General features: G+C 37.4%; 2 protein-coding genes across 13 annotated transcripts; both read left to right on the top strand.

Annotated features, from left to right (window-relative positions):
- The first annotated feature begins 277 nt into the window (after positions 1–277).
- Positions 278–22701, top strand: sbno1 (strawberry notch homolog 1). Of its 12 annotated transcripts, none has more exons than XM_079408122.1 (33): positions 278–640; positions 1610–1726; positions 2858–2959; positions 5166–5502; positions 6716–6760; positions 6908–7008; positions 7099–7195; positions 10476–10636; positions 10796–10929; positions 11024–11114; positions 11200–11361; positions 12698–12833; positions 12945–13050; positions 13153–13306; positions 13413–13595; positions 13688–13785; positions 14169–14314; positions 14494–14688; positions 15320–15496; positions 15626–15798; positions 15907–16038; positions 16124–16259; positions 16393–16505; positions 16589–16660; positions 16742–16841; positions 16947–17021; positions 17477–17623; positions 18691–18785; positions 18890–18976; positions 19066–19203; positions 20132–20208; positions 20319–20512; positions 21207–22701. In XM_079408122.1, exons 2-33 carry the CDS (start codon positions 1613–1615, stop codon positions 21392–21394), a joined length of 4266 nt encoding a protein of 1421 aa, XP_079264248.1. In that variant the 5' UTR covers positions 278–640; positions 1610–1612; the 3' UTR covers positions 21395–22701. The 12 variants fall into 12 exon arrangements, with proteins under 12 accessions (XP_079264248.1, XP_079264250.1, XP_079264249.1 ...); XM_079408124.1 differs by having other exon boundaries at positions 286–1241; XM_079408123.1 differs by having other exon boundaries at positions 286–1383.
- On the top strand, positions 21898–25794 carry cdk2ap1 (cyclin dependent kinase 2 associated protein 1). Its single transcript, XM_079408159.1, has 5 exons — positions 21898–22436; positions 22991–23047; positions 23618–23709; positions 24356–24482; positions 24599–25794. Exons 1-5 carry the CDS (start codon positions 22412–22414, stop codon positions 24664–24666), a joined length of 369 nt encoding a protein of 122 aa, XP_079264285.1. The 5' UTR covers positions 21898–22411; the 3' UTR covers positions 24667–25794.
- Positions 25795–26099: the final 305 nt, after the last annotated feature.

The following is a 26099-nucleotide window of genomic DNA, read 5'->3' as shown; positions in this document are numbered from 1 at the left end:
GGACATATTTTGTTTTACATGCCAACACTAGTATATTATGTATATTTAGGGTGCTTTCTTCATCTCTCAAAGTGTTTTGAAGTCAATATTAAAAAATACAATATACAAATTTATTTTTTTTTTTTTAATAATTCATAGATTTAAAATATGCTGAAATATATTGAAAATATATTGGGTGTTTTTAACCTTTGTCAAAAAGCAGAGGTCAGAACTCTTTGACCTTACCAGTATGGCTTCAGCAATGTCCTTTGGACGTGTCATTAGAGGTACTATTTTTACCGCGTCACTTCCTGAATATGAGTCAGGGATAGGTCACGTGACGGGGCTTCGGCGCTCTCCTTCTCCGACGACTTTTGAATTTAAAATATAATTAAACTCCTCGATTCATATGGAAGGGCTCCGGGGCTTTCTGAAAGATGGTCGTTGGTCGGCTCTCGACCGATGCTCCGCGACGCGTCATCCGCGTCGCGTCGGGAACATTTCCGAACGCAAAAGCGACTGTTTTGTGGGCTGCAGCGTCACGTGACCCGCACGCGCCTCGGGTAAAGATGGCGCCCGGCGGTTAGAAAACAAGCAGCGCGAGCAGCGGCGACATCCTTTACTCCGCCGCGACGTTTGGGATCCATAGAAACCGTGTGGAGTACGTGTTTGACTTACTGGACTTTAGCTGTCAGGCAGCGGGTTTGCTCTGTTTTTTGTCACGCTCACAATTTCGACCGATTTAGGGCCGCTGCGCGAAAGTATAGTGAGTTTTAATGCGTTTGTTTGCGTGAGAGCTGAGGGAGTCTCGCGCTAGGCAGCTAACGTTAACCTGAGGCGAGCCGTTAGCGCACTTTTGACAAAGTCACTGACAGGAATTATTCGCTCATATGTAATTTTTTGGGACTTATTTAGCTTGTCAGGGTCCTTGGATCATTTAAACCCGGGTATAGCCTATTTAAAGAGTGTTTTGACTCCTCTTTTGATGTTAAAGTTGATTAAACGAATCGTGAGGAGAATTATGTTAGCTAACAGCCAACGTAACCAGAACTGAGGAGCTGTTTACACCGCATTTTTTTAAATAGTGAGACTTTATTTTGATGTTAAAGGCGTATTTATATCGTACACTAATGTTATAATGTGTCTTAACCCAGGATCTGTTTTCATCGGGGAAATATTTAACATCTCCGCTGAATATTGAGGACTCAGGAGCAGCACGTTTATCTTATGTTGTGTATTCACAGCCGCCAGGTTATTATCAGGTTATTATCAGAGTTTTAATTTGCTTTTAGTCTGGTTTCTAAACGTGTAAGCTGACTGACATTAACGTCCAGCAGCAACGTCAGACCAGGAAGTATCTTGTTGGATCAGTTTTAGCAAACACGTGTGGAGGTGGATGTTGTGGTGAGCTAGTTTAGCACGTTGTTTGTCTTATGAGTACATTTCTTGACTAATGTGTTGTTTAGGGTTATGTATTATTATGTAGTGTTCAGTAGCAAAGTTCTAACATGTGATGGGAAAGATATGATCTTTAATTGGGGTTTACGTCAGTGTCTTTATTAAAGATGGATGTTTAGCAAAGTATGGTCTCTTTATGGTCATTAATATCATGGTTTTCTCTGTCCTTTAGACGATGGATCCTGGACAAGATTTGCTTCTGGCTGCTCTTAGTGAAAGTGGAATCTGCCCTAATGATCTGTTTGATGTTGATCCTCAGGACACACTTCCATTCCCTGCTTCACAACAGGTCATTTAAAACATATACATGCAACATGGTTTACTCATCTTCATGCAGTTTAGTTTTTTCTGCTTATTTCAGAACTAAGGCAGGGTATTAACACAGATTTTACAAATCCGTTCGTTTAAAGTATCTAATAGTTTGTATGTGTATCTGGTACTGTACATGTTAATTTTTCGTAAAAGAACTATACAAGGAACCTGCCATTTGGTGCGTTAATGTTAAAGGTTAAAATTAATGTCCAAACTATCACATTTTATTGCAATATACAATTAACATTGTATACAGAAATTTCAGTTGCATGTAAAACTTCTCAATTATATTAAAATAGTTTTACTTAAATTTGTTGTTCCAGCGATATCATCGACCTGATTGCAAAGACACTATTTAAACTTATTGACACATTATTTTCCTTTTTTGATATTGTGCAGTTGCTTTGACACAATTTGCATTGTAAAAAGCGCTATATAAATAAAGGTGACTTGACTTGACATGTAAAATCATTTGAACTTGTTTTACTAGGGGATTTATTCAAACCTACATGAAATATTGAAGATAATGATTGTCATATACTGCAAATATTTAGCAAAATACTCCACTCTTGAGTTGTTTCTCTAGCTATGTAATGAGCTATGGATATTGAATGGCTTTTCTGAGGGTTATGTGTCCCCTTTCTGCAGTTGAAACACTTGATTGAGTGATTACATGTCTTCTGATGATCATTCATATTTATTTGTGCTATAACTAGTAGTAAAGCGGAAGGGATGATCTGTTCACATGCCGCTTGAACTGAGGCCCTACAGCGATTTGTTACAACATTAAAAAGCCCCCAAACCACATTTATTGTTTGAATTTTGTGATAGAATTACCATAACTTAAAAGCTGAGATATCAAAAGCAACAAATCACAAACCTTATTGAGCTTGTAAGATGTAAGGCTCGCTACAAATAATGTTTAGTGAAGTTTTGTACATGCAACAATAGAAAGCAGCATAGATTGGGATCATTATTGGTTCATCAAAATGATAGTCAACCCAGACGTACTAAAGACAAAACTGAAATTAAAAGCATTTTCTCAAAGTCGCACATTTGGTGATTAACAAATGATGATTGAGTCGTCTTTTTTTCTTTTCCTTTTCAGTCAGTCTCATTAAATGCACTTGACATCGGTCTCAGTAATGAAGCTTCTGGAATTGTCAGGATTGAACCTACAGTACCACCTACTCCTACAGTCACAATCAGGGTAAACATCACTAACAGCCTAAAATCTAGTTCAGAAATAAAATAAATCCTCTTATTTCATCTTCATCTTATTCTGGCCAAGAACCAATGTTATTTTAGTGTCATTTAATTACTATTATAGTTTTATTTGTGTTTGAAATTTTCTTTTTTTATTTTCCATTTTAATTTTAGTGAAAGTTTTAGTCATGTTTTTGTAATTTGTTGTCTAGTTTTTTTTTTAAATGTCAATATAGTTTTTATAATTTTTTTAAGATTAAGGCTGCATGTCCACCAAAGCATTTTAGCCAGCTGAAAATGCCAGGCGCTCTGCTGAAAATGCCCAGCTGTGAGTGCTTGAGAGCGCAGCGGGGTTTTTTTTTTTTTTCAGTTGAGACGCTGTGGTTGCATATATGGAATATCCACTGAAATAATATGGCAGATGCATCATTAATGAAATGTTTCTCTAAGCATTATTTTTCATAACAGTATTATGGTAGTCCGGCAGCGCCATCTGGTAAAGACATAAATACTCAGAGACAAGCAATATTAACTTCTCCATTGTTGTTCAGTTGTAGTACAAGCAGGGTATGATGGTTGGTCAGTATTAGTCCCGCCCCTCCTCCACTGTGGTTGGTTAGTTGACTAAAAAGTGACTGTGATGAGCGCTGCATTTTACCCAATGCTGAAACATTCTGTTAAAAAACTCGGTGCTCCCATTGAAAACAATTGAAAAAAATACGCTCTCCTCAGGAAAAAACTCTTTGGTGGACACGCGGCCTAAGTGTTAGTTATTTTAGTACGCAAGATCAACTAAAATGAAAAATCTTGTCCTGGCAACTGGCTGAAATATATATTTTTAAATTAATGTTTTATTTCAATTAATGTAATACTTCTTATGGTTTTAGTTAACCATAATAACCCAGCCAAGAACTGCCCACTTAGGCTGAAAGGCCAGTATGTCATGAGGCAACCAACCAGAGTTTTTTTGTTTTTTTTTTAGTTTAGGATAGAGTTTATCAGCATTTTTTAAAAAATGTTTTACCTGATATTAGGGATGGGACGATACACCTACCTCCCGATTCGATACTTGGGTGACGATATGATATGTCTTGCGATTTTTATTTTTTTAACTCTAGACCATGGGAAAAAGTTTAAATACTTAATTATACCCTTAAAATAGACTGTATATGATGAGTCATATTAACAAAAACAATGCATCACATCTTTCTGAACTTTTATTTCAGGAGCATACACACACACCGTGGATAGCCTATTTAAAGTACCTTGAACCATGAAACTTTCAAGTACCAAAACCCTGAACTTTCACATGAATATAATAGTCAAATGTTCAACAAAATGAGTAGAAAAAAATACTTTTTGAAATAAAATAAAGTGCTATGTTACTTTGCGTACCGTTTCAGTCATGTTTAGTCATGTTTTTCCGTCATTTTCCCGGATTCAAAACGTGAAGGTGCAGAAAGAATTCTGGAAGAGGTTTGATCCTCTGCCTCCGTCATGGTTTTGCTTTCTCGCGCCGGCTTGAAACGTATATGACATCATGTAATGCAGCGGCACTGCGCACGCAGAAGGTTTTTTATATGACATCAAACCACCAGACCGCTCCGCATGCTTTCGAATCGCTCTCGCGGTACTTTGATGTTATACGCTGGTCGTCTGCGCGGTGCTGCTCCAAGTCTAACACACCTATACATTTCGCCCTCTGTTGGAATTAAAAAGCGCTAACTTCTCCCCACCACCTCTTAGGAAAAGTAAAATAATTAAATATAAATCGATTCCGAGATAAACCAATCGATTTTTAATTTGTTTTAAAAAGAATCGCGATAGTTATGTAATCGTTTTTTGTTTTTGTTTGTTTTTCTCCCACCCCTACTTGATATACAGATTATTTCACTGGTTATAAGTCTGAAAATGAAGCGCATCATACGTTTCTGCCAACTTGTAACTAAGTGAATCACACAGAACTGAATTTATTTTTTTAACAACAGCAACGAAAAACATGGTTTGCATTTATTTCTGGAAGTTGCATCAAGCCAGTCAGATTGGAACTAGTGATTTCATGCCTTTTGTTCTGTGAAAGATAATGCAGAGAGTGAGTGAGTGAGCGAACTGTAGGCGGTCTGTCTGAAGCTACTGCTTGTGACATTTTAATATTTGACTGTAAAGGTCAGAATTATGCATTGATTGTATATTCTGTGTCGTCTTTGCAGGAGAAGCCACAGCCCTCAACAACCACCTTCGTTTTAAATCAACTGAATCAGTTGCCATCGCTGGGTACAATTGTAGTCACTAAACCATCAGCCGGGACTACATCCAGGCAGACCATTACAGTAACCAAGGTCGTACACACAAGTTCGACAGCACAACGGAGCTCTTCGTCCTCTCCCACTGTTTGCACTGTGGTCCCACCGAATAATGAGCAGATCAGGTTGAAGGACCTTCTCAGAACCAGCAGCCTGAAGACAAGCAGCCTTGGAGAGCTTATGAAGTTGAAGCCCCCACCTGACATAGTGCAACCTGTTGCTACGGCAACAGCCACAGGCACAAGTGAGTACTGGCAGACGTGCTGGACCTTGAGCGATCATAGATGGTTTTTTGCTTGTAAGGGTCTGTCGATGCAGCTGTCGGCTTTGTGGCACTTTGCAGATCTAACGCTGAGTGCCAGCTTTCAAGTGCCGCCTCCAGCTGATAAAACAAGAAACCAACATGAGCTCAAGCCCCCATGGAGCAATTTAGATGCTCTTAAGAAATAGACCTGCTTTTAGGTCTATTATTGGCGCTTTTCCACTGCATGGTGCGACTCGGCTCAGTTCGGCTCGGTTTGCGTTTCCACTGCAGTTTAGTATCTTTAGAGTGAGCGGGATTATTCACGTGTCGTTATAGTTGCGCCGCCTCTACTGCCGTGACTCCTGAAAAAGTTTTAATTCCGTGTCGCTCCATCACACTCTCGCTGGATCCACTCCTCGGCTATCAACGAGAGGAACGTCTGTACTTCCTCAACAGACAACGAAACAGCCATTTTTTGGTTGTTAAAAGAAATATGCTCTCATTCAAAACAGTTGCGTTCGATCCTTTGCTGGCTATGCTGATTTAAATCTAGCGGGTCTGCTCTGTGTCTTGTGCCGCAAGTTCAAATGACGCCGGCAGTGATGATTTTCTCCAGTCAATCAGTGATCAGCAGAGTTTACACTTCATGTTTTGGTAACGGTACAGTTCGCTTGGAACCTCGGCCGAGGTGGTACTAAAAAAAGTACCAGGTCCTGTACCCAGTGGATAATCCCCCAAAAGTGAGCCGTACTGAACCGTAACGTGCCGTACCATGCAGTGGAAAAACGCCATTATCGATTTAGGCCATGTTCACAGTGCAGCCAAAGACTGTTGTCAGTGCTTCAAACCAGTGTGCTTTATGATAGTATTATTTTTATACAAATCATTTTTATTTTTATTTCAGGTTAGTATTTGTAGTGCAACTTTTCAGTTGCCAAGGCCGCATTTCTCATTTTCATGAAGTTTTTCATCCAATATTTGTTTTATTTCAGTTTTTCAGTTAACCAGATGTTTTCCTAAATAGTTTGTAATGATAACCCTGCTTTAAACCAAATAACTGTTCGATTATTTAAAACTGTTTAGAATTTCTAGCATTTATGGTGCAATGAAGAGTTTCATTGTTAAAAATTTGAGTGTTGACTAAAGCTTGTTTAGAGACTGTGTGGATGTAATCATGCTGTTTTTTCTTTAATGTCAATGCTCTTCCTTTCAGAAATTATTCTGGTCTCCACAAAGATGATGAACAGATCAGCTATGGGTAGGGTTTTAACTGAAGTGCACTGAGTCTGTTTTCACAGGTGCTTTCATGTTGTGGTGGGGCCGTATCATTTCTGGCAAGCTTCTGTGGGTGGGTGTGAATATTTGTCTTATATTTGTGAATATTTTTTGTTTCCGTTTTCTTCAGCGGAATTAAACAATGGCTTGAAAAAGGAAGTCTCCAGCAAAGACGTAGCAAGAATCTGGGTCAACGATGACATGAAAATGCGGAGCTTCTCACCTGTAAATGTAAGTTTATTTATTTGTATTTAAATGTAATCAGACATTCACTGAGAACTTTAGCTGTCATTTAAATTTTTTTATTTTTTTTGAATGTAGAAATTGCCAGGAATGAAGGAGGAAGAGGAACCAGAGGAAGAGGAAGAAGAGGAGCTGGGTCATGCAGAGACGTATGCCGAATACATGCCGATGAAACGTATGTATAATCGTGTTATCAGAGTGCTTAAATAAAGGATTGTGCACAGCCAGCAATTCCTTAGTTATACATTGTATGTAATCTATGAAAAATATTGGATTTTTATAGGGCTGGACGATTTACCCAAAAAATTGAATCTCACAATTTGTAACTAGTCAACTTAAAAATGTAATTACAACATGATTCAAGTAACTTTTTCTTTATTGACTCTCTAGTTATAGAAAATTCTATTCCAAGTGCACCACACATGTTGTCAACATGATGTAAATGTTAAACAAATCACTTGTTAAATAGCTCTGCTTAAAAGATGCATGAACTACAGCTACATCCTGTGCAAACTTGTCTTATACATGTTATATGTTCAGAAATAAAAGGCTACAAGGAAAATGCTTAAATTCTCAGTAGTCAGTTTAGCCTAATTCAAATTCAAAATGACTTTATACATTGAATCCAAAAATTGTACGTTTGTAAACTGCACACTTGTAAATATATATGTACAGCCATTAATTTAACCAGTTACATTTCTCTATATTTCTACTTCTGTGTATAGTGCATTATTTAATTTTATATTAGTATTATACTCCATCTCTACTATGTAATTCCTATGTCTGCTGCGCTGGTTTGCACTATGTCCACACTTCTGCACTGAAAGCTCAAGTCAAATTCCTTGTGCGTAAACATACCTGGTAATAAAGCTCTTTCTGACTTCTGAAGTAGACGATTAACAATAAATGTTCTGTGAAAACCATGAACAACAGCTTTTTCAGCCTGTTACCATGATGCAAACATGAAATATCAGACATACAGTAGTAGTTCTTCACAGGCTTTTTTTTTTTATTCAATTGCGCTGCTTTTCCATTGTTTTTTGCCCACCCTTACACATGGACGAGTTTGACTGTTGCACTCTTGCAGTGTCTCATGCATGAAACGACATTAAAAAACGTGGTGCTCAAGTTAACCCTAAAAAGGGCAAAACCATAAAGAGACATCAGAAAATTCATTTATTTCTATTTTCCATCTTACTCAAATACAATTTCATGATTTTTTTATTTTAATGTTTGTATCCCCCAGGATACGTCGTCCCTTTGGGGTATAAATTCACTGAAAACAGAACACTTGTTTATCAGTGCTTTTTACAGCATGGTTGTAAATCCTGAACGCTTTGGAAAACAGACCTAAGGTTGGTCTCTTTTTAAAGAAGACACATTGCAGATTATTGCTGAAGTGAAAGCATTTAAAAAAACGAAAGTATAAAAAACTTTGTGGTGGTGGTGATGGCGCAGTGGATAAGACACATGCCTTTGGTGTGAGAGACCCGGGTTCGAATCCACTGTGAGACACTAATGTGTCCCTGAGCAAGACACTTAACCCCTAGTTGCTCCAGAGGCGTGCGACCTCTGACATATATAGCAATTGTAAGTCGCTTTGGATAAAAGTGTCAGCTAAATGAATAAATGTAAATGTAAAAAAGTTATAGAAGTTTTAATTTTACAATAAAGATAATGTAGTATACTATTTTTTTTTTATTTTATATAAAATATTTTATAAAATGTTGAACTCTAAAATTTCTATAAAATCGAAGCCATATGTCTAACCAAGTTGTGTTCCAAATTTGAAGTTGATATCACAACAATTGTGGTTCCTGTGAGATTTTGTTTGGGCACTATACCAAAAATAACACTGGGTTACACCCAAACTCTATAGATTTTTTTTTATGCAGTTTTCTGTCACAAATCAATCATTTTCTGTCACGATATCACTTCTATTACAAAGCAGTTACCAACTATGGAAACCTTGACTGTCAGATATTTCCAACGATATGTGTTTTGTCAAGATTACAAAAAGATCTGATTTTCTAAAACACAAGCCACAAAATCACAGAGTCTATGTATATGTTTTTATATCTTAATTTATACCCATAAAAGGGCGACGTATCCCCTGAGATACAAACATTTAGGGACTGATTACAAAAAAATTTAAGCATTTCATAAAGTTGTCCCCTCCAACATGTGTAAATATGTGAACTAAATCAGCTTTTATTGGAGGGTGAGTAGATTTCCCACTACAGGCGGCCATGCAGTTTTAAATGCTTCCTGCGAGCAAAAAAAATAATGTAGAAACAAGTCACCTCATCTAAATATTCACAAAAAAAAATTCACGCCCTTTCAAAATGAAACCTAGAAATAAGACCTACACTTTCACTGGTTCTCCCCACAGCTTCTCAAATGTTTGTATCCCCCAGGATACGTTGCCTCTTTTAGGGTTAAAAGAAGTTCACTCCCATCTTCTGGCATTTTGTCCTATTCCACTGCCCGCGTCGCATCTTTGTCAACACAAAAGTGTTTTCTGTGTGAATGGCGCCTGCACTGAGGATCTATAATAGAGAACGACGCCTAGCGATATGAGTAGTCACACATGCGGTTGGATCGTTCATTTCTCTTTACTATGTTATCATTGGCATATTGTCAATGTGGCTAATTCTAACGGCTGGTAATATTTTTGTTCAAAATCGCGATTCCTCCCGAAAAAATAAAATCGTGGCAAAATATTACATTGGAATTAATCGATAAAATTGGAAAAATCGCCTAGTCCTAGATTTTTATTAATAATAGTGCCAACTAAAGCCGGGTTCACACTGTGCGATTTTTAAAAGTCCTTTAGGATTGTACTTGTCAGACTGTACGAACATGATGATCATGTCACACTGTGGGATCTCATTTGTCATTAATGTCAGATTGTAGGACAGTCAAGATGAAAAAAAAACGGTTGTGCGCAAGAACTTGTCAGGAGTTTTACATTATCAACCCATACACGTCCAGTGACTGCGAACTGAATTGCATGTATATGAACGGTGGCAATACCAGCGTATTTATGAAGAACAGTGTATGCAGCTCTACACACCCACATGAAAACAGCGGCGTAACCAGTGTTTATATAGCAAAGGCAACCTAAGATGAATTCCGTGAGCGGAAGACGGGAGCGCCGGAGTTTATGGTTAATAGAATAATTCTCTAGCATTAATTCTGCTCATAGCTTGTCTTGAAAAACAGAGAGTTTGACATTCATCGTAGGGGTAGTCACACTGCAGGACTGTGCGCCAAATCTTCTGACACTGCTAGAATTTCGTCTGAGGTGAAATTTGATCGCAACAGCCATTAATCGGCTGTCGGTGAACATGTCAAACCAGCCATCAAAAACTACAGATTTTAGCCTAGGATTATAGGAATCTTTTAGGATTTTCAAAATTTGTCTCAGACTGTCATCTTATTTCGTCTCTCAGTGAGAATTGGACTGCGGCACCCTGATCCTGTGGTGGAGACCAGCTCTCTGTCCAGTGTCAACCCCCCAGATGTTTGGTACAGACTTTCCATTCCAGAGGAGACCATCGATAGAGGCTGGTTATCTGCCCTACAGCTTGAGGCAGTCACGTATGCTTCTCAGGTTTGGACCGTTTTTACATATTCTAACCTCAAAAATGTTATTACTACGTAGAAAACCTATAAGTTCATTTTTCAGGTCAAATCACAATTACTATACTTTCTAAAATGATGTATTGCAGTATTTTAGATCTGTCTCTTTCAATCATGTCTCTTTGTACAGCAACATGAGACATTCCTACCAAATGGAGACAGAGCAGCCTACTTGATTGGAGACGGGGCCGGCGTTGGAAAGGGAAGAACCATTGCTGGAATCATATATGAAAACTATCTTCTTGGCAGGAAAAGGTCCCTCTGGTAATCACTTGTTTTCTTCCTCCTTCAAGCTGCTTTTTGGTGTGTAATTGTACCATTATTCATGGGTTTTTTTTCCCACCACTGGTCTGTACAGGTTTAGTGTCTCAAATGACTTGAAATACGATGCAGAGAGGGACTTGAGAGACATTGGAGCAAAGAATATTCAGGTCCATTCACTAAACAAGGTACATTAAGTGCTTCTTAGCCAACATATCAAGATGTTTGTGTATTTTGAGTAGAAAATAAATTTTCTACACATTTCTCTTTCAGTTCAAATATGGAAAGATCTCATCGAAACACAATGGGAGTGTGAAAAAAGGTGTGATCTTTGCCACATACTCATCCTTGATTGGAGAGAGCCAGTCTGGGGGAAAGTATAAGACGAGATTCAAACAGTTACTACACTGGTGTGGAGACGACTTTGATGGTGTTGTATCCTTTCAATAAAGAGAGTCTGAGATTGCCAATTTATAACAAAATTCATACAATAAATTATGTTTTGATGCTCTTTTAATGTGGCGTTTCGGCACTCAGTATTTCAACTTTGGAAAGACGTCAATAAAATAGCTTGTAAACAATGGCATGTAACATTACATTTAGCTTAAGAAAAACTATTCAATGGCCACAGCTTGCTAGCTAGAAAAAGTAACTCTTACTTAACATGTTTTCTTAATTAGGTTTGTGACATTTAACATTATTAATGTATGCATGTTATGTCATTGAATCTCTCATGAAAACAAGTTATTATTAAAGCCACCATTTAAATGTTTATATTTCAGCAGCAAATTAATATCAATAAAAAGTTAATAACTTATGGGCAATTTAAATGTTTATATACAACTCAGTTTTTATGTGTTGATCAATTAGACAGATTTGAATAATTAAATTAATGGAAAAGAAAACATTTATCAGTGCATGACTAGTAGGGATGCTTCGATACTTTTATTTTTGGTACTTGCCAATATAGAGTACCGATACCGGTATTTTCATTGTATTTGTAAAAAAAAAAAATTAATATTGGGTACTGAAACCAAAAGAATATGTATTAGATTAGTTGGTGAACTTAATTTATCAAATATATCCTTCAGTTATTTTCACGCTTAATTATGCCAATTAAAATGCATTTGACAAGTTTGTTACTTTCACTGTTAATTTTTTGCTCTGATACATCACCTTTAATTTAATAGCATTAGAGCTGCTCAGAACTGTAATCATGCATTTGCTGTAATAATGCAGGGAACCACTTGTTAGTGTTTTTCATCTGAAACGTGCTGCGATTTATATACCAAAGCGACTCTCATAATACAGAACCACTCATTAAGCTCCCGGGGGCGGGGTTTATCTGGGTTCGGAAGTGACTTGTAGTCTCTACGAGCTGTTTTTTTAGGCATTAAACTGCCAGAAGTCTATCTCCGTTTGCATTGAAGTTTCAGCGCTGAAACTTTGCGGATATTGTTTATGCTCAAACAGCGACATTACACACTAACTAAGGTTAAAGTTAAATCGCAATCAACCACCCCTTTAAGGTTGAAAGTGTTTATAGTGAATGAAAAAAATTTTTAAAAGTTAATAAATTCACCATTCTCATTTCCATAATTTTGGTACTACATCATTCTGACATTCCTAAAAGAACATTCCGTGCTCTAGACCAAAAATAATCACGTTGCTTTGCATATTGACTGAACCACAATGAAGCGCTTCACATGGTGTTATTGTATTCAGCTCTCTGGTAACTATGGTGACTGATTTCCTTGACTGAGCATCTTAGATCATATTTGATGAGTGTCACAAAGCCAAAAATGTTTGCCCTATTGGGTCATCCAAGCCCACAAAGACCGGGTTAGCGGTTTTAGAGCTGCAGAATAAGCTGCCAAAAGCCCGGGTTGTGTACGCAAGTGCTACAGGTATGTGACTCTGGATGTTATGTATCTATCAGCATGGATGCATTCATGATTCTTTTTCCAATGCATTTCTGTATTTTGCTATTTATACATCTTTTGTTTGGTTTTATGTAGGAGCGTCTGAACCCCGCAATATGGCCTACATGAATCGCCTTGGGATCTGGGGGGAAGGAACTCCATTTAAGGAATTTACCAATTTTATCCAAGCTGTTGAGAGAAGGCAAGTCGATCAGACCAGAGTTTGTGTCCATGACCTTGCTTTTTAGTACCAGCATGCATCCTCAATATTGAATGCAACCCTATTTTGGTTGATTTATTTTAGAGGTGTTGGTGCCATGGAGATTGTTGCCATGGATATGAAGCTGAGAGGAATGTACATCGCTCGACAGCTGAGCTTCACAGGCGTGACGTTTAAAATCGAAGAAGTTCCCTTAACGCAGAACTACATCAAGATGTACAACAAAGCAGTTCGCTTGGTGCGTAAAATGCCAAAAACTGAAACTGAACTGTTTTTTTGCCATTAGCTATGTGTGACTTTGAATCCTTTGAATCTGTAAATTAATTTATTTTACAAACTTGCAGTGGGTCAGTGCAAGAGAGAAGTTCCAGCAAGCTGCCAACCTGATGGATGCTGAACAACGGATGAAAAAGTCCATGTGGGGTCAGTTCTGGTCTGCCCACCAGAGGTTCTTCAAGTACCTGTGCATTGCCTCCAAGGTTCGGAGAGTGGTACAGCTGGCCAGAGAGGATGTTAAAAATGGAAAGGTTAGATTGAACATTCTCTTATAACAATAAAGCTTTCAGAGAGAAAGAATTACAGTGATTTTGGTTGTTCTGATCTCTAACCTTCTCTGTAGTGTGTGGTGATTGGTCTTCAATCAACTGGAGAGGCTCGAACCCTTGAGGCCTTGGAGGAGGGAGGAGGCGAGCTCAATGACTTTGTCTCCACTGCAAAGTGAGTGTAATACATTTGCTGGAAGTAGTTTTAATATTTTGTACAAAAATGTAAATGTTCTCTCCCTCAGGCCATCCAAGATGAGTTTGTTTGTTCATCTGAACAGATTTGGAGAAATGTAGTATTACAGCAAAAATTCCATGCAGAGGATCCATTGGTGAGCAAGTGATAATGCAAAATTTCTCCAAATCTGTTCTGATGAAGAAACAAACTCATCTTGGATGGCCTGAGGGTAAGTAAATTTTAATTTTTTAGGTGAGCTCTTTCTTAAAGAGAAATAATTCCTTTTTATACACGCTTTAGTCTGTAACAGATGAAAATGGACAAAGTATAATTTTCAATGATGATTTTAACTGAATGTATCTATGCATGATCTTTTAAAGGGGTGTACTGCAGTCCCTGGTAGAAAAGCATTTTCCTGCTCCAGACAGACAAAAACTCTTCAGTCTTTTAGGCATCGACCTGAGTGTGAAGGAAACACCTTCACCTAAAGAGACCATCGCTGAGCAGAAGGGCAAAAAGCGAAAAGGTACTATTCGCATGCACATGAAAACCGCAATAGCAATGCCTTGTTATATTTAGCAGCAGTTTCTACTCTGAAACTATGAGCACATTTCGATGTTGGAGGAAGTAAAACCGCTCTTGGGCTTTTGGGTTGCTCAAATTGAAAATGAGTGAGTAATGACCGAGAGTGACTTGTGTTTGCAGGTCCAGAAACAAAGAAGCAAGTGAAGAAGGCTCGTAAATCTGGGGGTCTGTCTGGTACCAGCTCAGATGAGAGCAATTCTGATGATTCGGACAAAGATGCGGAAAGCGACGACAGCTTCAAGTCGGTCAGCTCAGGGGAGGATGAAGATGACTTCAACCCTTTTAAGGATGATTCCAGTGAGGATGAGGAAGATGGTGAGAATCTGTAGTCTTTTTTTTTTTTTTTTTATAGCGCTTTATACAATGGACCCTTTTCACAGACTGATGATGCAAAGTCATTAACATTGTAAATTATAACTCAATACATTGTTATATTACCTTGGCTTTAAATTACAGAAGACTAGTTAACGCCTTTGTGCGAGTGTTTCTAATACAGCAGCTGAGGGAGGAGGGGGACTGATGGCAAATTTGACATGTCTCTCTTCTGATCAATGTACTCTCTCTGTATTTTTCCGTCTTTTGTAAAAGCACTATTGTATATTTCCACCCCTGACATTAGGCCAAATGGGAACGCAAATGTGAAAAGGGTCCAAACAGATTATTTCAAAGCAGCTCGACATTGATAAACAGGAAATTAGCATTGTTAATGTTGCAGCTTTAAAGCAACTCTACAGAAGACAATACTGTCATTATTTAACTTGGGTCAGTTCAGCATTGATTCACTTCTGTTTAGTAACCGTGTCAATGTTGCAAAGTTCATCAGATATAAAATGTATCCAGTTCAGCTATAAGGAGCTCTACAGAAGACAATAGTGTCATTTATTCACCTTAATTAAATTTTGGTACCATATTAATTTTCAAATGCTGACAACTGTTTGAAATGTAGATCCGTGGCTCATCAGAAAAGACACTAAAAAGAGCAAAGACAAGAGGAACAAGAAGAAGAAAAAGAGCATTGATCCGGACTCTATTCAAAGTGCCTTGTTAGCCTCTGGGCTTGGAACAACCAGACCCACTTTTACAACCCCCACCATCAAACCTTCAAACAACACGGTTGCTGTAGGTATGTAACCAGTGAGCAGTGAGTTTCATCACAGACAATTATAGCTGAAAGTACTTCAACAAAGGAGTATAATGAAGTTATAAGTTACTTCTATAATGAAGACTAATAATCACACTGATTATTCTTAAGCCAAAAGTGAGCCAGAGGAGAGCAGCTGTGTAACCAGTCAGGATGCTGTTGAAGACGCCCAACGGATGAAACGGGACCTGCTGGAGAAACTGGAGAAGCTGGCAGAGGATCTGCCGCCCAACACGCTCGACGAACTCATCGATGAGCTAGGAGGTCCTGATAATGTTGCAGAGGTTGGTCTTTTCATAGAGTATTTTTAGGGCCACCAGTTATTTTGTGTACACTGTATTTAATTAAAACAATGCATGCCATTTTAAATGCGTGTGTCTTATGCAATGCAGATGACTGGTCGCAAAGGCAGGGTAGTCAGCAATGATGATGGCAGCATTTCCTACGAGTCCCGATCAGAACTTGATGTTCCAGTTGAAATCTTAAACCTCACGGAGAAGCAGAGGTTCATGGATGGTGATAAGGTATGCTGCTTTGGTTTTACCCACACCTGTGTAATGTCTTAATATTGTGAACAGCATTTAAATATCTCCGTGTTCACCTTGGTAGAACATCGCAATTATCTCAGAGGCTGCCAGCTCTGGTATTTCACTTCAAGCCGACCGCAGAGTGAAGAACCAGAGGAGGAGGGTACACATGACATTAGAGCTGCCCTGGAGTGCTGACAGAGCTATTCAGCAGTTTGGTGGGTACATAGTATTTATTATATCTTCATTATTAATATTATGTTTTTGTATGTGTATATGTTTTGTGTAAATATTATGAGAGTATTAATACAGTATAATTTTTCACAAACTCTTTGGATTCTTTGCAAACAGGTCGAACACACCGATCCAACCAGGTCACAGCACCTGAGTATGTGTTTCTCATCTCTGAACTCGCTGGAGAGCAACGATTCGCCTCGATTGTTGCCAAACGTCTAGAAAGCCTGGTAAGTCCCTCATGCACGTGTTGCATGCTAATGGGGTCAGTTTTAATTTTGTAAGCCTAATTGTGTTTATTTTTCTCAAATAGGGGGCGTTAACACACGGAGACAGAAGGGCCACTGAGACGAGGGATCTCAGCCGATTTAACTTTGACAACAAAGTAAGATTAGATTACATACACCGTCAGTATTAAATAGGGTTGTTGCTAGACTATGTGCTGATGTCATTTTCTCATCCTCAGTACGGCAGAAATGCTCTGGAAATAGTTATGAAGTCTATTGTCAGTCTGGACTCTCCTTTAGTGTCTCCACCTGCTGACTTTAATGGGGATTTCTTTAAAGGTACAGTTGATTTGTTTTTAATAACAGGAAACAGTCACTAGAAAACCACTCAATTTAACTTAATGGCTTGTATTATCTTTTTTTTTTTATTATTATTATTCTCAGAAATCCGCAATGGTTTAATTGGAGTGGGGCTGATAAATGTGGAGGATAGATCTGGTGTTCTCTCACTGGACAAAGGTGAGCGATTTTTGCAGTCTATTTCATTCTTAGTTTTTCTTTTCACAAAATGTTCAGGGTGCCTGCTGGTCTTTAAAAAGTCTTCAATGTCTTATTCAGTCTGATCAAATTAAAACCATAGAAAGTGTTTAGTTTAAGAAAGTTTAAGTATCATTTAAAGAGTTCAGAAAAACTCGAATCACCTTCTGGCTTAATGCGATTTAAGGTGAAGAATGGCTGCCCTGTCACAGGAAGGAAAGACTAAAGAGACATTAATTCATTATACAGATTTGACTAGTATTGGCTCAATACATTATAAACGAATTACTGTTGTATGTTTCTGAACATATGAAAATATTGAGTAAAACGTGAAGTATTTTAAACTTGCAGTTGAAAATGTGCCCCAGTCTATTGCCAAGTTTTCATTTTCTCATGCCACATAACTTGTATTTAATTATATATTAATTTTTTTATAGACTACAACAACATCGGGAAGTTCTTGAACAGGATTCTTGGTATGGAGGTCCATCAACAAAATGCTCTCTTTCAGTATTTCGCCGACACTTTGAATGCTGTCATTCAGAATGCCAAAAAGAGTGGAAGATACGATATGGGGATTTTAGGTAAGAGAGTGTTTAAACATGACAAGTCTTAAATATTATAAAGACCTCAATTTGGAAGTTCTACTGAAACAAATCTTGGGCTATAAGCCACAAAACTCCCAATACAAATTTGTCAACCAAAAGATAATTTTAGATGTTTAACCCTTAAATGCATGAATGTTTCGCCAACCATTATTGCATATTCGGGTCTTTAGTGACCCGGACATTTATATCCAGCACGGATGGATCTCTAACTGCTGCAATAGCAAAAAACTCTCTTGATATTAAGAACAATTACAGAAGAATAAAATAAAGCATATTTCGTTACCTTTTGAAACTTAGAAGGGTTCAATTTGAGCACATGATTTTACCATCGTCGTCATCGTCAGAGCGCACTTCCACGGTACATTCAGCATCTGCCTCATATTCGCAATCTCAAACATATTCTCAAAACGATCGTTTTCAATGACTTCATATTCAATATTTTGATCACTGGCAGCTTATTTACCACATCCAGCATCAAATGGCAGTGACATTTATATTTCATTGTGTATAGTAATGCTCTGCAGTAAAGCCATTCAAACCAATTCAATTTGTAAATATAGTTGCGCGGAATAAAATACTTACACATCTGCATACCTCGGGTCTCTAGCGACCCTATACACTTTTTTACAAAAAATGTATCAGATAACAGGCATTCTTTTATATTTTACTATTTTTTTCTTGTTATATTGTTTATAATGAATAGATTGAGGAATACTAAGAAAGTTGATGTCTAACTTTAAAAAATGAAGGAGGGAGAGGGTAGAGAATGATGTACCGGATCGCTAAAGACCCGAGGTATGCATTTAAGGGTTAATTACTATTTGGAGCATTGGGATCACTAGGCGAAGGCTTAATGAACTCGTTTTTGTGAAAACCTCAGATTCAACCAAAATGTTTCTTTTGTTTTTTGCCTGTAGCTCAAGATTAGCCTGTGCGCATTGACTCATTTTGCCAGCATTTTAATTGGATTTTAATGTAGTGAAAACCTTTTTCGACTTCATTTTGTTCACTTTTTCAGTTTAAAATGTATGTTTTGTTTGCAGATTTGGGCTCTGGAGATGAGAAAGTGATGAAAGTTGATGTAAAGAAATTCTTGACACCAGGATATTCCACCTCAGGGCATGTGGAGCTCTATACAGTATGTAAAATAGGTGTCCATGTTTATGAGCATCATGTTTATGATGCAATTATTATTATGCATGTCATAATTGGCTAATGGACACACATTGTTTCTGTCTTCAGGTGAGCGTGGAGCGGGGAATGTCATGGGAGGATGCTACCCACGTCTGGGCTGACCAGAACGGACCGGATGATGGCTTTTATGTACAGGTGAACAAGTTTTTTTTATTTCCCCTTTATGTACCCAACTTTCAATTAATTGAACTACTAAACCTAACAGCATTCTGTTTCATCCTAAGGTGCGGAATAACAAGAAAATTGCCATCCTGATAAAGGAGGTCAATCCCAGAAAGAGACTCTTTATGGTGTACAGACCAAATATAGGAAAACAAGTTAAACTGGAGACCTATGTGGACATCAAAAAGAGAAGTAAAAAGGTATTAAATTACTGTAGGTTAATAGCATTTTTATGTTTTTGGTTCATCATTGGGGTCAAATTATAAATTTACCATCAAGAGACTTTTTTTTTTTTTTATCAGCTCTATGTATTTTCCATTAGTTCAGTCAATATATATATTTTTTTTTCAACAAATCTCACTGGTTGACCATACATCCTCTTGTACCTAGACATGCTGTGGTCATGATTTCTAAATTGCCTGAAATGTCCATGTTTTGGCTCAGGTTGTTTGGTTGTATTGTTTTCATACTTGTTAAAGCTAATATGACCAAAGTAGGGTTCAGTCGTTGTACATAATTGACCGAGCGTGGCATGCAAGGACGCAGGATGCACAGAATGTCAAACCAATGCAAATATGCACACACACAAAACAAAGCTAAAACCCAAATGTTTAGGCAATTTAGAAATCTTGGCCAGGACATGACTGGGAAAAAGAGGACACGTGGTCACACCCTAGTTATTGTGTCAGGTGAAACGGCTTGTTCTAGCTAGACTCAAGGTGAAACAGCACCTTAAAAATATCCCAAAATCAAAGCATGCTTTTTATGTCAGTTGCTTTGAGATGAAAACATCTGCCGTTCTCAAGCAGCACATTGGGCTAATTACAGACAGTCATGATCACAACATCTTAAATTTGATCTTCAAATGTTTAACACCAGTATTGTTCGTCACATGACTTTCAGGCTTCCCAGCTGCATGTCTAATGTTCTGAAAACTTCTGTATCGCTATAACGAGGGTCATGTTATCATGCAGATTAAACCACTTATAAGTCAACATCCAAAATAAAAAATTAGCTTTCTTATTTGGTGCTTGGTGTGTTAATTTTATCCTCTTTTGGCATCCTGCAGACTGTTTCATGTCATTTCGTCAGCTCGTACAGTCTCTAATCCTTCTCTTCTCAAAATAGGTCCTCTCTGATGATGCCAAGCAGCACTGGATTGATCAGTACAACTCCTCGGCTAACGTTTGCTCGCATGCGTACTGGTAGGTGCTTCTTTCAAGTCATTTCAGAAGTGAAAATAGAAACAAACATGCAGTTTCACTTTTGATTTGAGAAGTCTGAAAATGTTGTCATGAGAAACACTTTTTGACAGGCGAGGGAACTGTAAGAAAGTGTCGGTGGGTCTACAGTGTGAGATCGGGCTGCGGTGCAGGACATACTATGTCCTCTGTGGGTCTGTCCTCAGTGTGTGGACCAAAGTGGAGGGCGTGCTGGCCTCAGTCAGCGGAGCCAATGTGAAGATGCAGATTGTTCGTTTGAGAACAGAGGACGGGCAGAGAATTGTGGGTAGGTTGTCAAACAGGTACAAATACATTATTATTGTACAGTAGAGTGTACTTCTCAAAGTAATAGTAAACTTACTAACTACTCCATGTTTTAATTGTAATTAATTATTTTAACTGTAAACCACTGTTGTGTGGAATTTTTCATTTTCATTTGATTGAAAATTTTAAGACATTCATATTTTTTATTTTTTATTGGGGGGATAAAATAATGAAACGTATTTCATTAGCCCTTAGTATCAAATTTTTTTTAAATTTTTAAAAGTTGTGTAATTCTCATTTCAATTAATTAGACATGCTTTTTAATTTAATTCAGCAGAAACTTGTGTTTAATGAAAAAAATAAAGCTAATGAGTTCTCAGGTGTGTAAAACAAAAAAGTACAATCAACCAGGTAGCCAGTTGTCCGCACACTGGGGAAAAATGCAATCAGGCCAAAAAACGTCTTTCAAAAATATATTTTATTTTTCATATACAAAAGTGCTAAAGTGACAAAAGTGCAAGGTGTCTTAAAAACAGACCAAAGAGCAGACGTTTCAGCCCATGCTTTCTTCAGTGCTCATGAAATTGAATTTAACCAACAAAACAAAAATGAATTTAGGAAAAAATAAAATGGTACATGGGGGAAAAACAAAACTGATTTCATAGGGCACTAAAAAAAGTTAGAATTTTCACCCAGTTTTCTTTTTTTCTTCTCAGGTCTGATCATTCCCGCCAACTGCGTGTCACCGCTGATCAACATCCTGTCGTCATCGGATCAGTCTCAGCAGCTGGCCGTGCAGCAGCAGCAAATGTGGCAGCAACTCCATCCGCAGAGCATCAGCCACACAGTCAACACACAGCGTGACACAAACACCCCTCGCTTTAGAGCAGATGCGGCATCGTAAGCTAGCCAACCACCCTTCCTCTTCCGGCACGCCGCGAGGAAGAGGTGCTTGTGTCGTATTTAATATTTCAGGGTTCATGTCCAAAGAGGACTCGTTACCAAAGGAGCTACAGAATCAGAGCTCTGTGCGTCAGGAAACCGCACTGAAAGGGGCGAACCTGGACGATATTTAGTCAGGCCGTTTCCTTTTCACAACCTCCAGTCTGCTAAATCATGGCCTGTGCTTTCCATCGACATGCGTGGCTTTATGAAGTCACACACACTACTATGTACACAGGACACAGCGCTCAGGGGTTACTCACAATCGTTTCTTTTTCCATTTCTTTTTCTCGTCTCGCCTCCATGTGTCCCTACCTTCAGCCTTCTGACCCAGCATGTCTTGGGCATGACGCTGCTTGTTTACCACTTAATACAGTCCCTGATTTGAAAGCAGGAACGCGACCCAACCCTAAAGACTGGATCAGAGACGTTGCATGGTTTGACGAACCCTTTGAATTTTGTTTAGATTACGGAAGCGGGTCAGCAGGTTTTCGCTGCTTTCCAGAGTTTCAGTTCGCGTGCGTTTGTAAACTGGAATGTCCTCTACAGAAGGGACACATCAATCAGTGCTTTTGCTCAGTTTTTCTATTTCTTGCTTTTAATGATTTGCCATCACTCGTGTTATTGGGGACAAAAACCTAATTTCTGCTGTAAATGTGTTAGTTTGACACGCGCTCGGTGTCTCTACTATATCTCGATGTATAGTTGCATATCTGAAATGTCATGTTTTTGCTCAATTGTAGATGTCACGGCACTCTAAAGACAATGTCATTCATCCTTGCACGAGTTGCACTACTGATGGATCTGTTGTACAAAGAATCTATGGGAAAATTTAACTGACTGCAAGATCTCTACCTCTTGCATATGACCAATAAATCTTGTGGATTACCTCGATTTCAAAATGTCTTTACTTCAGGGGAACCACTTCTTTTTTGCATTCATAATGTGTATTTAACTTTATTTTTCAGCGTGGTAAGGAATGAACGAGAAGGAAACTGTAGTAGGTAAACCTGAAATCTTTTATTTTCAGTACTTGGTGCATTTCGAAAGAAAATGTATGTAAAATAACAAGTTTATTTCATTATACAATGTAAAAAGCTTTAAAATAATAATCCACTTTAAATCTTTCAACTAAGTTCTTTTGGAATCTGATCATCTCGCTTGATTTGAGTATTTGGGTCTAAAATTACAAATGTTAGATTTTAGGGGAAAATGTAAACATTGCAAAAAAAAAATTTTTTTAAAGTGAGTATTTTTTTATAAAAACTGAAAAAAAAAAAAATTCTTACAAATAAAACCCATTTAAAAGGTTTAAATCTAATATTTTTTTTAATGAATGATTTTGTAACTTCTCCAGTTGTCACTGATGATTTTTTGTTAATTATGTGTTAATTGTCAGAGTTCTTTGTGATGATGATGGACAGCAGTGTGGGTGTCATGAGGAGTGACGCGGCCATATTTGCCGGTGCTGCTCCGCTGTAAACAAAAAGTGTCTGAGAGACGGACGCTCCGCTGATTTTAGGGACAATTTTATTTCTCTCATTTATTATCTCTTCAGGTATGTCTTACAAACCCAATCTCCATCAACACCTTCCGGGAACTTCTGGGAACCAAGGTATGCCGAAAAAGCGTGGAAAACTCTTGGTCTTGAGTGTATTTGGTCGAATGTAAGAATTGGCGTGCGAAAGAATACCTGGGGAAAAGCCGTGTGTAGTTTTTGTCCAGTCTGATCGCTACAGGGTCAGATCCTTCACATCCGCCATTATTACTAGTGAAAAAAACGCTTCCTCGCCTTCGCTAGGGCTAAATATCGGCGTGAGATGCATGTTTGGGTTCTTCCCGAGGGGTCCGCGTCGCGTCGTGGCCGGATGGGTTTGCGTGGAGGCCGCTAGATTGTGATAAAAATGAATCCTTTTAGCGGCTAAGATCAAGCCCGTGCCGTTTCCTCCATGATTGTCTCTTGGGCTGTTGATTGATCGGATTCAGACGTGCGTTTTATCGCGCTTTGGGGACACCTAGTGGCGGAGGGTGGTATTGCACAGAGCGAAGGCCGGGGCTAGTTGTCACAGGGTAACTGAGGCTTTGAGACGAAAGATTAGTTGCTGCACAAATGCATGTCTGTCTTGAAATAATGTATTTGCGTGTTATATCATACAGTTAATGACGTGTGTTGTTGCTTTAACAGGAAACATTCCCTCTCCATCTTCAATGGCAACTATACAGTCATACAAGCCATTTCTAAATGACTTTGGGCCGCCTTCGTTGGGATTCCCACAGGTATGTATTATAGTTAACTTACACTTAAAAATGAAAAAAACGTATTTTATTTCAGCTCGTTGCCAAAGCAACATTTCTCATTATTTAGTTTAACTTGATTTACTAAAATAACAAAAACTAAACCTGACATAAAAGCTATGTAGATGTATCAAAAATATAATTTTACAAATTTAAAAAATTTAGCAAACAGAATTGCTAAAACTCAAAAGTAAAAATTAAAAATAAACTAGCTTTAATTTGACATACTAAAATAAAACAGACAAATAAAACTAATAATGACAAATTAAAATTAAAACAGAAAACATTAAAAGCAAAAACTGATTCAAATTATTAAAACTGTATTTATTTGATGTACTAAAAAAAAAAACTTGTACTGAAATAACAAAAACTTAAAATTGCATAGACACGTTAAAAACAAACTAATAAAAATGACAAAAATAATCAAATTACACTGAAATTAAAATGAGAAAATAAAATATAAATTAACTTAATAACAAGCTATGGACATTAATAAATATAAAAACAAAACACTACAAGCATTAAAATGTAAACTGAAAAAATGAAATTGTCTCGTATGTTTTTACACTTGTACCTATCCTGACAACAACAATAGCAAAATAATAATTTTAATTTTTTTCATGTTTAGGGTCCAAATGGGAACCAAGTACCTCAGAGTAAATATGCTGAACTCCTCGCCATTATTGAAGAACTTGGGAAAGAAATAAGGCCTACATATGCAGGGAGTAAAAGCGCCATGGAGCGACTCAAAAGAGGTTTGTGGACATGATCAAAGACAAAATATTTTTATTTTATTTGATCAAATGCACTCATGTTAAACTCAAATAATGCGTCTTGGAAACTGATTTGTGTGGTTTTCTGTGTGTTGTAGGAATCATTCATGCTAGAGGGCTTGTTCGGGAGTGTCTGGCAGAGACAGAGAGAAACGCCAGATCCTAGCGCCTCCTGCTTTCTCTCCATACGGCTGAAAGAACTGTCACACGGGAGTCATGCATGCCTTTCCTTTGAGGGGATAAAACAATCAAAAAACGGAGCATTTGTGTTACGAGTTGCGCTTTTCATCTGCGGTTTGGAGGGAATAAGGCACCATTCAGAGAATATATCTTCTGATTTATACATGCAAGACATCCGGAACTGTTGCCATTTGAGTTTTTTTATACATTTCATTTTCTTTGACCACATAGTATCTTTAAGAACAAATAAGCAAAAATGCATGCAACCGGATGAAAGGTCCCACAGTAGAATCTGCATGGCTTTTACAGGTTAGACTAGGTTTGTGCTTTTAGAAATAGGTCTCAGGATAAGGTAAAGTATTTTTTCTTTGGACGCACTAATGGATAGGTGAGTTTTCTTTTAATTGGGAGATACTGAAAAGTATTATAGTGATGCCATGACTTTCGTCTTTATTTGTATTTATTACCTTGTGTAATACAATGTATTTTCATGTAAAGACAAAACAGGTCACTCTTTGGAATTTTGTATATGTCAATAAATATGACATTCATTGTGTATGAAACACTTTGTAATATTGCTATTCTTACATAAATTTATCACAGTAAGAATATTTTCCACCAAAAATCAGACGGACTACAGTATTAGTACAATAAAACTGGGAACCTGGTTTGATGAGCCACCAAAATAAATACAAAATAAATAAAATACATCAAAAGAAAAAAGATTCCTATATTTTTGAAGAAACTGTTTATTCTTTATGAAACAACAGTCACCATGTTAATTATTTAAGGCTGTACGGTGTAATAATAGCTTTGCATGTTTTAAAATAATGCCATAATATAGTTTATAATTGCAAATTGACTTTTGTAAATTCCTTTTTATTTATTATTGCTGTGTGAATTCTGTTTTTACCCCATGTGAAATAATCAAAATTAAAAATAAGATTTTTTTTTTTTTTAATTATGAGATTAATAATTTTAGATCCATAGGAAATATTTGCATTGTTATAATTAAACGCTTTAGATTTTTACTGAATTCACAGTATTGTGGTGTTTTTTTAAAAATTCGAATTATTCTCAAAAAGTGCTTTTCATGACCGCAATAATACAGTTATTTTACAAAAGAAAAAAAAATATGTATATAAAAAATTGCTATATTAATTATTTACATTGTTCATGAAATCTTGGGTGAAAACATTAATAAATTTGTTCCACAAAAGCTCTATTTTCTTTAAGGAAAATAAATTATTATTATTTTGTTATTGACTGAAATACAACATAAGTATTTCCCTTTATTATTATTATTATTGTTTATTTTTGCCAAAGTATTTCTTCGGAGCACACAAGCCGGTAGCGGCGGGCTTACACAAAAGAGAACCAATCAGAACTTCTGTTGTGCCCTTAAAATGCGCAGAATCC

The sequence above is a fragment of the Barbus barbus genome (genome assembly GCF_936440315.1).
Source record: "Barbus barbus genome assembly, chromosome: 45".
Lineage (NCBI taxonomy): Eukaryota > Metazoa > Chordata > Actinopteri > Cypriniformes > Cyprinidae > Barbus > Barbus barbus.
Note: the sequence above shows the minus strand (reverse complement) of the source record. Positions and strands in the feature narration are given on the sequence as shown.